At 34.8% G+C, this 13,190-nt stretch overlaps 1 protein-coding gene across 1 annotated transcript in view; it reads left to right on the top strand.

Annotated features, from left to right (window-relative positions):
* Positions 1 to 7,328, top strand: part of LOC100940593 (uncharacterized protein KIAA0825) — a 90,277-nt gene extending 82,949 nt beyond the window's left edge. Inside the window, 2 exon segments of the mRNA XM_023510864.1 lie at positions 7,009 to 7,252; positions 7,254 to 7,328. Coding sequence (XP_023366632.1) covers positions 7,009 to 7,252; positions 7,254 to 7,328 — 319 coding nt within the window.
* The last annotated feature ends 5,862 nt before the right edge of the window (positions 7,329 to 13,190 follow it).

Raw genomic sequence — 13,190 nt, 5'->3', positions numbered from 1 at the left:
TAAACTCCTAAATATTTCATCTTCTTTGGCACTACTGTGAATGGAATAGAGTCCTTAACTGCTTTTTCAGCTTGGCTGCTGTTGGTATATATAAAGGCTACAGATTTGTGAGTGTTGATTTTGTAACCTGAGATGCTGCTGTATTCCTTGATCTATTTCTTCTTGATTCAATCTTAGCAGGTTGTATGCTTTTAGGAATTTATCCATTTCCTCTAGGTTTTCAGTTTGTTTTCATATAGATGGTTTGCAATAGTCTTTGATGAGCTTTTGTATTTCTTTGCTGTCAGTTGTAATGTCTTCTTTTTCATTTCTAATTTTATGTGCATCTTTTCTCTCTTGTTTAAAGTTAGTCTAGGGGCTCAGCACCCGCCGTAGCACAGTGGTCATGGCTCCAGTCACATACACCAAGGCTGGTGGGTTCAAACCCAGCCTAAGCCTGCTAAACAACAATGAAAACTGCAACAAAAAATAGCCGGGCATTGTGGTGGATACCTGTAGTCCCAGCTACTTGGGAGGCTGAGGCAAGAGAATCAATTAAGCCTAAGAGTTTGAGGTTGTTGTGAGCTGTGATGCCATGGCACTCTACTGAGGGGGACATAGTGAAACTCTGTCTCCAAAAATAAATAAATAAAAAGTTAGTCTAGGAAGTGGCTTGTCAATTTTATTTTTTCAAAACACAAGCTTTTCATTTTGTTGATCCTGTCTATTATTTTCTTAGATTCTAATTTGTTTAGGTCTGCTCTGATTTGTATCATTCCTTCTAATTTTGCAGTTTTCTCTTACTTTTCTAGTTCCTTAAGGTACATAATTAGATTGCTTGTTTGAAATATTTCTCCTTTTTTTGATGCAGGTACATATTGCTTTAACTGCCCTCTTAACACTGCTTTCTGAATACCATAGATTTTGATATATTGTTTCAATTTTCATTTGTTTTGAGAACTTTTTTTTCCTCTGTAACATCTTCCTTGATCCATATTCATGCAGGAACATGTTGTTTATGTACTTTTACAGTTTTCAAAGTTCCTCTTGTTATTGATTTCTAGTTTTATGCTGTTGTGATTTGAGAAGATACTTGATATGATTTCTACTTTTAAGAATTTATGAGACTTGTTTTGTGTCCTAACACATGTAACATACAGTCTAGCTTGGAGAACGTTTCATGTGCTGAGAAAAAGAATGTGCATATTTAGTATAAATTTTATGTGGCCAGGCATAGTGGGCCACACTTGTAATTCTAGCATTTTGGGAGGCCAAAGTGGCAAGATCACTTGAGCTGAAGAGTTTGATGCCAGCCTGAGCAAGAGTGAGACCCCATCTCTACTAAATATAGAAAAAAATCAGTAGGCGTTGTGGTGGGTGCCTGTCGTACTAGCTACTCAAGAGGCTAAGGCAGGGAAGATCGCTTGAACCCAGAAGTTTGAGGTTGCTGTGAGCTAGGCTGACACTATGGCACTCTAGTCTGGGTAACGGAGTGAGACTCAGTCTTTAAAAAAAATTTTATATATATATATATGTGTGTATATAGATATAGATATTTTATGCCACGTAGGGGCCTTCAGGGATCTTGTCATTAACACATTTTCATAGAAATTTGAAAGTAAGAATTCAGCAGACTGGGAGAGCAGTGCTAGTGCACTGTGCACATGTAAACCTTTAGTAGCAGTGAATCCCACTGGCTGGTAGCTGAGTTTCTTCTCTGACGGCACCCTTCTTTTGAAGCACTAACAAGTTCAGATTCTCCAGAGGAAATAATGTCCATTTTGACAAGGGCTCTTCAGTGTCATTGGAAAGACAATTTGTTTTTAAATCTTGTGAACCAAGTTTTGGTTCGTTAATCTTCTGACTCTTTTGTTTTCAATTTGATTAATCTCTGATTAATTTTGGATATTTCTTTTCTTCTGCTGGGTTTAGGATTGGATTGTTCTTCTTTTCCAATTCCATAAGATGGTTGGTGAGTTTGTGGATGTTTCTTTCTGTTTTTCGGATGTAGGCATCTAAAGCGATAAATTTTCCTACCAGAACTGCTTTTGCTGTATCCCATAGGTTGTTTTGGTAGCTTGTGTCTTCATTGTTGTTATGCCCAAGGAAGTTATTGATTTCCTCATTTATCTCTTCCTGCACCCAACTGTCATTCAGTATAAGGTTGTTTAATTTCCATGCCTTTGTGTGGGGTTGAACATTTTTGTTGAGTTGAGTTCCACCTTTAATGCCTGTGGTCTGAGAAGATACAAGGTAAAAATTCAATTCTTTTGATTCTGTTGAGGTTTGTTTTGTGTCCTAGGATATGATTAATTTTGGAGAATATTCCATGGGCAAATGAGAACTAACATTCTTTATCTTTAGAATGGAGGATTTTATGAAGGGTATATGAAGCACAGTTATTCTAGGGTCTCATTTAAGTCCCTTATATCTTTGTATAGTTTCTGTTTAGAGAATCTGTCTAGCTCTGTAATAGGAATGTTAAAGTCTCCTGCTATTATTGTTATGGAATGTCATATTGCTCAGACTAGTTAAAGTCTGTCTCATGAACCTGCAAACATTTAACACAAATATTTAGAATTTAAATATCTCAATTAAATATTTAACACAAATATTTAGAATTTAAATATCTTCTTGTTGTATTTTTCCCTTGACCAATATGAAGTGTCCATCTTTGCCTTTTTATGACTTTAATTGCTTTAAATCCACTTGTATCTGAAAATAAGATTGCAACCCCTCTTTTCTTCTGAATTCCATTTGCCTGGAAAATTGTTTTCCATCCCTTAGCCCTGAGTTTTAATTTGTCCTTTAAGGCAGGGTGTGTTTCCTGCAGACAGCAAACGGATGCCTTGTGTTTTGTTATCCAATCATCCAGTCTATGCCTCTTCAGTGGGAAATTCCAGCCATTACCATTTGTTGAGATAATTGTTAAGTGTGGTGGAGTTCTATTCATCTTATTTTGTGAAAGTCCATTGCTTAGTTTTATCTTTTGAATCATTGTGGAAGCTAGGTTTTGTCCTTTAGTTTCTGAGTGTTTAGTTTGCTAGTGGTCCATTGTGATGGTCAGTGTGTAGAATAGGTCTAAGTATTTCCTGTAGAGCTGGTCTTGTGTGGCAAACTTCTTCAATGTTTGCATATCAGTAAATGATTTGATTTCTCTGTCAAGTTTAAAGCTTTTCAGCAGGATATAGAATTCTGGGTTGGAAATTATTTTGTGTAAGTAGATTAAAGGTAGATGATCATTGTCTTCTGGCTTGAAAAGTTTTATTAGAGAAGTCTGCAGCCACCCTGATGGACTTGCCCAGATAGGTCAATTGGCTCTTACTCCTTGCAGCTTGCAGAATCTTTTCTTTTGTCTTGGCTTTGGACAAGTTTATCACAATGTGTCTTGGAGAAATTCTATTTGAATTGAGACAACATGCTGCCCACAATTCCTCTGAAAGGAGTGTGTCAGGATCTTTAATAATATTTGGGAAATTTTCATTTATAATATTCCCTAGTATGGCTTCCATTCTTCTAGGGCACTCTTCTTCCCCTCTGGGGAAGAACTCATATGTTTGAACACTTCATAAAGTCCCATAATTCTGTCAGTGAATGTTCTGCTTTCTCTTTTTCTTTTCTTTCTTCTTCTTCTTCTTCTTTTTTTTTTTTTTTTTGACTTTTTCACTGTCTGAGTTAGCTCAAGAGTTTTGTCCTCTACCTCTGAGATTCTTTCTTCTGCATGGTCTAATCTGTTATTGATACTTTCTATTGCATCTTTAAGTTCCCTAATTGACTGCTTCAATTCCTTCAGCTCTGCTATGTCCTTTCTATATTCTTCATATCATTCATCTCTTATTTGATTCTGTTTTTGGATTTCATTTTGATTATTTTCTACTTTCTCAATAATTTCCTTCATTGTTTTCATCATCCATATTTTAAATTCCCCTTCTGTCATTTCTAACACTTCTTTATAGGCGGAATCCTCTGCAGTAGCTACCTCATGGTCCCCTGGAGGATGGAGAGTTTGTTCTGGTCTGTTTTTTCATGTTACCAGGATTTTTTCTGCTGTTTCTTCTTTATGAGTGTTTTCCTTTTGTCTGTTTCCTTGCCCTACATTTTTCTTTCACTTACTCTTGCTCTTTAAGTTACTGTGCCTCTGACCTAAGGTGTGGGTGTGTGCTTTTGATACAGGACTAAAAGGATGAGAATATTGAAGAGAAAGAGGGGATAAGAGATTTAAAAGAAGAAGAAGAAAAAAGAGAAAGGAAAGGGGGAGAGAGAAAGGGAAGGTTGACTAAAGGAAGAGAGGCACAGAAAGAGGGAGACTGGAGTGATAAAGGTGTATAGTAAGGTACTTTGACCCACACCTAAGAAATCCCAGCCTTTGGAGGTTGGTGATTCCCTTGACATCTGCAGCTCTTTGCCAGCCTGAGCAGACACAGTACTCCACCTCCACAAAATAGAGAAGAAAAACAAAAATCCTATGAATCAAACCAAAAGAAACAAACAAAAAACTTTACAGGATAAAATTGGGGGGAAAAACAAATACAGGGTCAGAAAAACTAGCAAAAATGGAGTTATTATTATTAAAGAAGGTAATAATGAAAAATTATATTTACATGAGAAAAATGAAGAAAAAAGAAAAAGAAAAAATCTAGGGGGAAAAGTTAAAAAAAAAAAAAAGAAAGAAAGAAAACAAAAAACAAAGTAATTAGAACTGGAAACAACTCTTCTAAGTGAAGTATCTCAGGCTTGGAAAAACAAACACTACATGTACTCATCATTAAATTGGAACTAACTGATAAATGCACAAGTGCCACGAGGTAAAACTCAGTGGAAAGCAACTAGGGGGAGGGGAAGGAGATGGGGGACATGGGTGCTAGAACACTATTTGGGTGAGGAGCGCCCCTATAGCCAGAATGGAAGCATTACAAAAATGATCTGTGTAGCCTAATATATTTGTGTCCCCTTAATATTGACATTAAAAAAAAAAAAAAAAAGATGTGGAAACTCTTGATTATCAATTAGACTAAGGCAGTTTTTTTTTTTTTAAATTGTTGGGGATAGTTAGGACAGAAGCCAGGACAGAAGCATTACAAAAATGTCTGTGTAACCTAAAACATTTGTGTCCCCTTAATATTGACATTAAAAAAAAATAAAAAAAGATGAGGAGACTCTTGATTATCAATCAGACTAAGGAAGTTTTTTTTTTTTTTTAATTGTTGGGGATTCATTGAGGGTACAGAGAACCAGGTTACGTTGATTACCTTTGCTAGATAAGGACCCTCTTGTGATTATGTCCTGCCCCCAGAAGGTGTACCACACCCCTTGTACCCCCACCCCCTCCCTCCTTCAGACTAAGGAAGTTTTAAGAAAATGGAGGAAAGGGGTAGGTTTAAACATGGGGGACATAAAGTATCACTGAATGTTGCATCTAAGATTCATTGGAAGGAGGGGTTGGAAGAAAGAACTACAAAGATTATTTGGATTTTAGAAAATGAAATTATGAATGCCTGGATTAGGAATATTTGCCATCTAACATTTATATTTGATGGAAAAGTCAAGAGCTTTTATATAGCAAGTGAAGAAATCCATATTAGTCTTATTTAACAAATTAAGGAAATTTATCAGGTAATCTTACATAGATAATGTGTGCATTGCTGGTTCCAGGTTGCAGACAGCGTCATCTAATCAGGAATTTTCTCTCTGTCTCTTAGTTCTGCTTCTTACTTTATTGAATTCATTCTTACTCAAGTTCTCCCCTAAATGGCCCTCGGTCTAGTCCATACCAGCTTAGCAAACCCAGTAGAAAGGGAACACTGCTTTACCAATAATTTCAGCAAAACTCCCCCTTCCTGAACTGATGCCTGTTGATGGGCAATGTCATGCTGTGATTGGCCAGGCCTTGGGCATGTGTTTGCCCCAGATAATGGAGTTAGCTCTATTCAACCCAAGTAAACTAAATGTGTGTGTTGAGGGGGTCAAGGGATACAGACAGGAACAGAGATCACTTGCTAAAGGAAAAGGAACTTGTTTAAAGAAAAGAAAGAAAATGGATATTAACAAAACTAATAAATGTTTTCTGCATAAAGTCTATGGTGCTATTTCTTAGTTCTCAGATAACAGTGAACTCTTCCAGACCCTGAAAATCAATTCACAGAAATGAAATTTTCAAGAGAAAACATAAAATTGATGAGCTTCTAAATGAGCAAGAATAAAGGAATGTATTCATACCGAAATACTCTAGAGTACATTTATCTGAGATATTTAAAATAAAAGGGCAAGAAATGAGTTGTTATTATCTTTAATTCAGTTGATAAGTTTGCATACCATGATACTAGATATCTCATGTTTAGTATCCATATCATGATACCAGATATCTCATGCTTAGAAGTTATTATTTCACCTTTTCATCCAGACAATAAATGAAATGGTACAGACACTTTTGATTGCTGATCTTTGAGGAGACCATAATGGAGCCTGAAGAGATTTGAAAAGGGCAATTAAAGTGGCTTCATTTTTGTGGAGTTCCTTGTATGATTTTATTAAGGAACCAATTGAGAAACCTCTTCATTTGGATAATGATAAACCATTTGGAATGGTTTATCATTTCAGAGTTTTCCTATGGTGTAATTTTAGTTTTCTTAGTTGTCTGGCTTTTTTTTTTTTTAATATAATTTTTAGAAAGAATTTGTATTCATTCTCATTTATATTCTAACTAAGTTTATCTTACTTTTTTCATTATTTAATTTTTAAATGTGAAAGAGATACAAAACAATGTTCCTTAAGAGAAAAAATTATGACACTTAGGAAAACTAGCCTTGTCCTTTGAAGTGATGTCACTGTGATCCTTCTCACAATTTTTTTTTCCGAAAGTAACTATGGATATCTCAGAAACAATACTGGGTTTGATGGATCATTGATCTGAAAGAATGTGGTATTTATTTTATTATGCAAATATTAATCAAATATGTTTTCATAATGTTATGCAAAAGTAAGTTATAAGAATTTAATCATATTCACTGATACCTACCTTCTAAATCACTTTAATTCTTTTCAAGAACAAGTTTCTAATACAGAAAATCATCTGACCCAAAGACCCAGCTTGATGGAAGCCATCTTTAAAGTACTGTATCATTGCAGTTTTTCTCCACAAACATTTGGAAGTGTTTTTCTGAGCTACATGGAAGAAGAGCAATTATGGAACTTCTTATATAATATCCCAGGTATGAGAAATTTACCATTTGTGAAAGAAGTGTTTTATAGATACCTACATATGCCTTTAAAGATATTTTAGAAGTTTTATTGATATCAATTTTGCTGAATTTGTTCTTTGTAAAAGTTTGCCTTAAATTCTTTCATTATAAAGCCTTCATGTTAGGAAATATCAGTCATTAATCAGTCAAATTTAATATACTTTGGAACAAGTTGAGGGGGAAGTTGAGGAAAAGGGATTTTCTTTTTTTTTTAATTATAGGGGAATATTCTATAGTAAAAATTTAATATTTTGCACAGGTTATATTTTGGTGGTGAGAATATAATACATTAGTAAAATGTGAAAGTATTTTGTTATACTTGGGTACATTCATTCAACAAACTTGTGGACAAAACTGTTGGCCAATTTTCTTCCAATATATGTGTATAAGGCATTTATTATTATGGCCTTAGTGCCTGCCTGTGTATGGCATGATGTCCTGTGATACTTTGGGGGACAGTATGCTCCCCTACCTGATTTGTTTCTCTGTCTTCAGCTACAGAGGACATTAGGACAGTGATGTTATATGTTAATATTTGAAAAGAAGGTTTTGATGGATTGCCCCACCTTCAGGCCAGTGTAAAGATTCTCATATTGTTTTATCCTTTACATCCTGCCTTTAAATCTCCACATTTAATGTTTAAGAGAAACAAAGGAAGAGAATTTAGACAATTAATATCCTAATTCTACTGTTCCATTAGTCATTTACATCATTTATATTTAGCTTTCGACCTATAAGTGTTCTTACACACTGCTTTGGGACTAGCATTTTCATAAAATATTTTCTAGGCTCCATGTAAAAGGTCCACCTGGCTCATACTCATGTTTTCTCTCCTCTTGGACGTTTTGACTATCCTCCACATATATTATTGAAAATCATTTTGGCCAATTTAAAGTCATTATGTTTCATCTTCTTTTGGTGATTATCCCTGCAAAACGGCAATAGATAACTTTATGTAATGATTTCAAAAGTTTAAATCTATCACTTCAAGTCTCTGTAAGAATTATCTTCATTCAAAGTGTTATCTCCTAGTTTCCATGCATTCCCTCTTTGTTTCTTGTTTTCTCAAAGAAGGGGCAGATTTATAGGTAAAAAGACTGAATTAGAAGCTTGTTGCATTTCAATGCAATCTCTATTGAACTGAAAGGAAAACAACTTTGGAAGTCCCACCACCCTCTGCTATTTTAAGCCGTTTCTGAGGAAGTACGGGTAATATTATCTCATAAGACTGTGAAGAATCAGTGACCCTTATGCTCCATTATTTATCTTTCAATGCTTAAGTTCTTGAACGAGACAGCACAGAATCGTACTGGAATAATTGTACTAGAAGGTTAGTGTCTGATTGCTCACAGGAGAAAGTAAAGCTGTTGTTTGCTCCTGATTTGTCTCTTCATCTGCACTTGGAGCAAACCCTTTTCCACAAGGTCTGACAAGTCTCTGGAAACAGGGATTACACACATACATCAAGCACGCATTATGTGGGCTTCAAACAAGCGGAGCGCCCTTGGCCTTTGTACTAGCTGTTTCTCCAGGAAGATTAACAAGTGTTATCTGGATCTCAAATATTCTCTGGAACCCGAGACCTACATTGGTCACGGGTGTCTGTATCTTTGTCTTCTCGCTCCCATTTAAGTCTTTACAGAAGCTTTTATCCTTCTGTTAGCAATCGTAGTTATTTAAAAAGCTCTGATAAGAAAGTGTGATGTATTAATTCATAACAAATGACTTTTATTTAACTTGAAAATACAATATGTTTAATAAAAACCTAGCCAAGACACATAGTCACAATCCCATAATATTTGCCTTTACCACTGATAGATCTATGCTGCAGTAAATGTTGTCACCCTACCCAGATCAACGCAAGTACGTTATTTATGAACCTCACTGGTGTAATTTCCTCCTGCTGAATCACTGTCAATAATTTCAGTGTATAGCTTTCCTACTAAATATGGGCTTATCATTTTAGGCCAAAAGGAAGTAGTCAGCACTTTTGTCTTATTGCTAAGTAAACCAAGGTTGGAGATGGTGAGAGACTTACCTAAGATTGTCCATCAGTTAGGCGGGGCAGAGTCAGAACAAGCTGTGTCTCCTGACTCATGGGCAATGATATTTCTCTCTGTCTCTCTTTTTTTTTCTATTAGGCTAAATGTTTTGAGAAATTTCAGTCTTATTTTGGAAAAACAAGAATGAAAATACTCGAATGAAAATCAAGAATGAAATTCACCAAGACCTAAATCTTTTTCAATCTTGTAGAAAAAGATTACTACAAAATACAGAAACAACAAAAAGAATTAGGTTAGTGAATTAATGTGGGCATATCAAAGGCCAATGAACCCTATAAGAAATAGATTTGGTAGTGATCATTGCAGGCCTGTCTTCAAAGTATAATGGATCAAGCAATCTTCAGTTGGATAAATGAAAATATCAAAACATGAATCCTCAGCTAGTCTTTAAGACAATGCCAAAACAAGTTTAAAAAGGAGAAAAATATTCTCAAAAATGCCCCTATTTAATAGTTTTATCAGTTTTACAAGTATAAGTTCTCATTGCCTTTGGGAAGAAAGTTCTTAATGACTTAACACACTTCTCAATTAAAGGCTGAGATCCAAACTTTCTGATTCATCACTTACTATCTGGTTCATCAGTACTTTTATCTAAGAAAAAAAAAAAGAGAGAATTAGATCAAGTCTTGTCCAGGTTAAAATTTTTTATTTCTATCGTAGGCATCCTCAAACTACGGCCTGCGGGCCACATGCAGCCCTCCTAGGACATTTATCTAGCCCTTTTTGCTGCCGCTGCCTGTCCTGCTTAGAAGCTGACTCGTCCTGGGGCCCACAGTCCAGACCTCCAATGGTCTGAGGCACAGTGAACTGGCCCTGGTTTAAAAAGTTTGAGGACCCCTTAAGGTTTTGAAGCATCAAAAAAACTATACTTTTTGAAGACAGAAAAGTACACTAATGTATTCTCAAAGAATTTCCAGTGATTTTTATTTTTTTATTTTCAACTTCCCAGTTACTTATAATAAATCAGAAAACTTTATTTCCATTGGCTCCAGATCAGTCAATATATTAATAGAACAGTTATTTAAACCAAAGCTTTTTTATTTAGAAACACATTCAGATGTAATTTCCAGTGCTTTTATAAAGCCAAATTAAATTTGTTATTCTTTATTGTGTACAGAAGCTCTTTTAAAAGTAGCCTGAAAATCTCTTACTGAATTGCCTCTGTTCCAATTTTTCTAAATTATAGAAATTTAAAAATAAAAGTAATGAATTTTTGTTAAGTCCTACCACAACTGTTATTATCATACTTTAAAGGATATTTATACTGGTAAAAAGGATAAAAGCAAATGGTATCTTAACCAAGAGGTGAACATCTATAAACTGGTCTATGTACTATCATTCTTAGAATTGCTGCTGGAAGCCTAAAGCTCATTCTTGGTGTAGGACCATCATTGAGCCTCTTTCCCAGGGATGCTGATGACTGTGTTATAAAAGAAAGGCATAGCATTACAGCTCTTATGGATTCTGTATAAACTTAGTTGTGAAATATCTGTTATTTTCTTCTTAGGAGTCTTAAATAGACTCATGGGAGGTGAAAAGTAACAGAAACTTTACCCCATCTCATCCAGCTCTTCTCATCCATTCCCCTCACCACTTTGTGAGTAAGGACACCGAGTCAGCTCCTAGAGTAAGGTGTCCCTATTTTTAATGTTAATTTGAAATATAATATTAGAAAATTAATTTGATAATGATGCATGGATTATTTTTTAAATTATATAATGTGATTTGGCCTGAATTGTATGTTTCTTTTTATTTTAACATGAAAAACTGAAATATATGACATATGACAGAAAAATCAATGATTAAAATTACTGTCATTTTAGATAATGCTCTCTCTTGATTATCAACACAAAGGAGAGAAGCAAGAAATAATATTTTTGGCTGATAGCAGCTACACTATGTGTCTTGGCTACTGAGGGACCCACTGTAACATTTGGCTGATGAAAGAAACTCTTGTTGGGATTGTAACACCGCATTGCTTGACCATTTGCGCGTTCACTTACTTTCTTTTCTCTGTTCCTCTTCCCCTTTCTCTTTTTCTTCCTTCTCTATCTATATCTTATCTGTACAATTGGCTTGTGTGGATATTAATCCTTCTCTAGTATCTAGTGCTCAAGATGTTTTAGGACCCTGAATCAAATGAATATTGGCCAGCCCTGTACTGTTGCATTGTAATTTTTTTAAAAACTCTTATTGTAGGTAACACTGACAGTCCATACCCACATAGTGCTTACCATGTGACAGTTACAAGTACTTTATATAAATTAATTCATTCAATTTTTAAATTAATGTTGCAAGTACTTTACATAAATTAATTCATTTAATTTTTAAATAATTGCTTGATATAGATCTATTATTTCCTCTATCATTTTCAATGTCTTAATTGTATTTTAAAAGGAATAAACATACCCTTTTAACAAAAGGAATTAAAGAAATATCTGGCTTCTTAAGAATATTCAGATAATTGAGATGTATCTTGTCCATAGCTCCAAAGAGTTCATCCAAAATGAATATTAATTATTCATATAAAAAAAAGGCTTTTTAAGGCCCTTCAATAAATTCAAGTTTTGAAACATCATCAAAACAACAAACAACTGTATCCTCCATCATCCCATAGAGAGCGAGCACTGGCCCAGCTGGTGGTGGTGCTGTGTTAGAAAATTAAACTTTCAAAGGCTGGGCGGGCATGGTGGCTCATGCCTGTAATCCAGAACTCTGGGAGGCCAAGGTGGGCAGATTGCTTGAGCTCATTAGTTCCATAGCAGCCTGAGCAAGAGCAAGACCCTGGCTCTACTAAAAATAGAAAAACTAGTCAGGTGTCATGGTGGATGCCTGTAGTCCTAGCCACTCAGGAGGCTCAGACAAGAAGATCACTTGAGCCCAAGAGTTTGAGTTTACTGTGATCTGTGACGCCCAGCACTCAGTCAAAGGGGAACTGAGTGAAACTCTGTGTCAAAAAATAATAAGAAGAAAAATAAAAAAGAAACAAGAAAAATATTAACCTTTCAGCATTTGATATCAACAAGGTCTTCTTTACCTTGACTGTTTTAACACTAACTCATGGTTAGAGGAATGGGTCATTTGAGAAATATCACCTGGGAATTTGATGAGGAAAAAAACACACAGGTGTTTTTCTGTGTTGATTCAAGTGATGGTTCCAAGACTTTCTTGTCATATTAAAAAACAACCACCAAACCCTTTCATTGTGTTTATCATGTAAGCAGTACATCTTTATTGTGTGTGTTGTACATAGAATCATAAAGACAAGAGGAAGGCAGGACTGCAGGGGGGAGAAATGAAGTTACGAGAAAAAAGAAGGAGAAAGGAAAGAGGGAAGGAAGAAGAAAGAAGAAAAGAAAGAAAAAAATTACCTAAAGTCTCTTCTGTCATTGATAGAGATCTGTTATTTCCTCTATCATTTTCAATGTCTTGATTTTATTTTAAGAGGAATAAACATAGAAATAACATAACAAAAGGAATTAAAGAAATATCTGGCTTCTTAAGAATATTCTGGCTTATTAAGAATGGTAATGATAATCACCATTAACATTATAGAGTACATCATTTAATTTTATATGTGTATGGATATGCATTTTTACATAAAACTAATATACTTTTATCTATTTTTTATTATATATGACTTAATTGTATAGACAGATATACTATAGCTAATTATACAAATCAGCTATTATTGGACATTTAGATTGTTTTTAGGTCTTCCTTATATCTTTTGCGTAGTCATAATTTTTTAGAATTAAGTCCTACAGAAAGAAATGAGTCAATAGATAAGTACAATTTTAAAGCTTTTGATATTATTGCTGAGTTGTCACCTAAGAAGTTCACATTCCCACCAGCAGGGTCCCAATCTACAGCAAATATTAATTACTGTTATTTTAATTCCCATCCCTAT

The sequence above is a fragment of the Otolemur garnettii genome, unplaced genomic scaffold (genome assembly GCF_000181295.1).
Source record: "Otolemur garnettii isolate 467f Iridium unplaced genomic scaffold, OtoGar3 scaffold00017, whole genome shotgun sequence".
Taxonomy (NCBI): Eukaryota; Metazoa; Chordata; class Mammalia; order Primates; family Galagidae; genus Otolemur; species Otolemur garnettii.
Note: the sequence above shows the minus strand (reverse complement) of the source record. Positions and strands in the feature narration are given on the sequence as shown.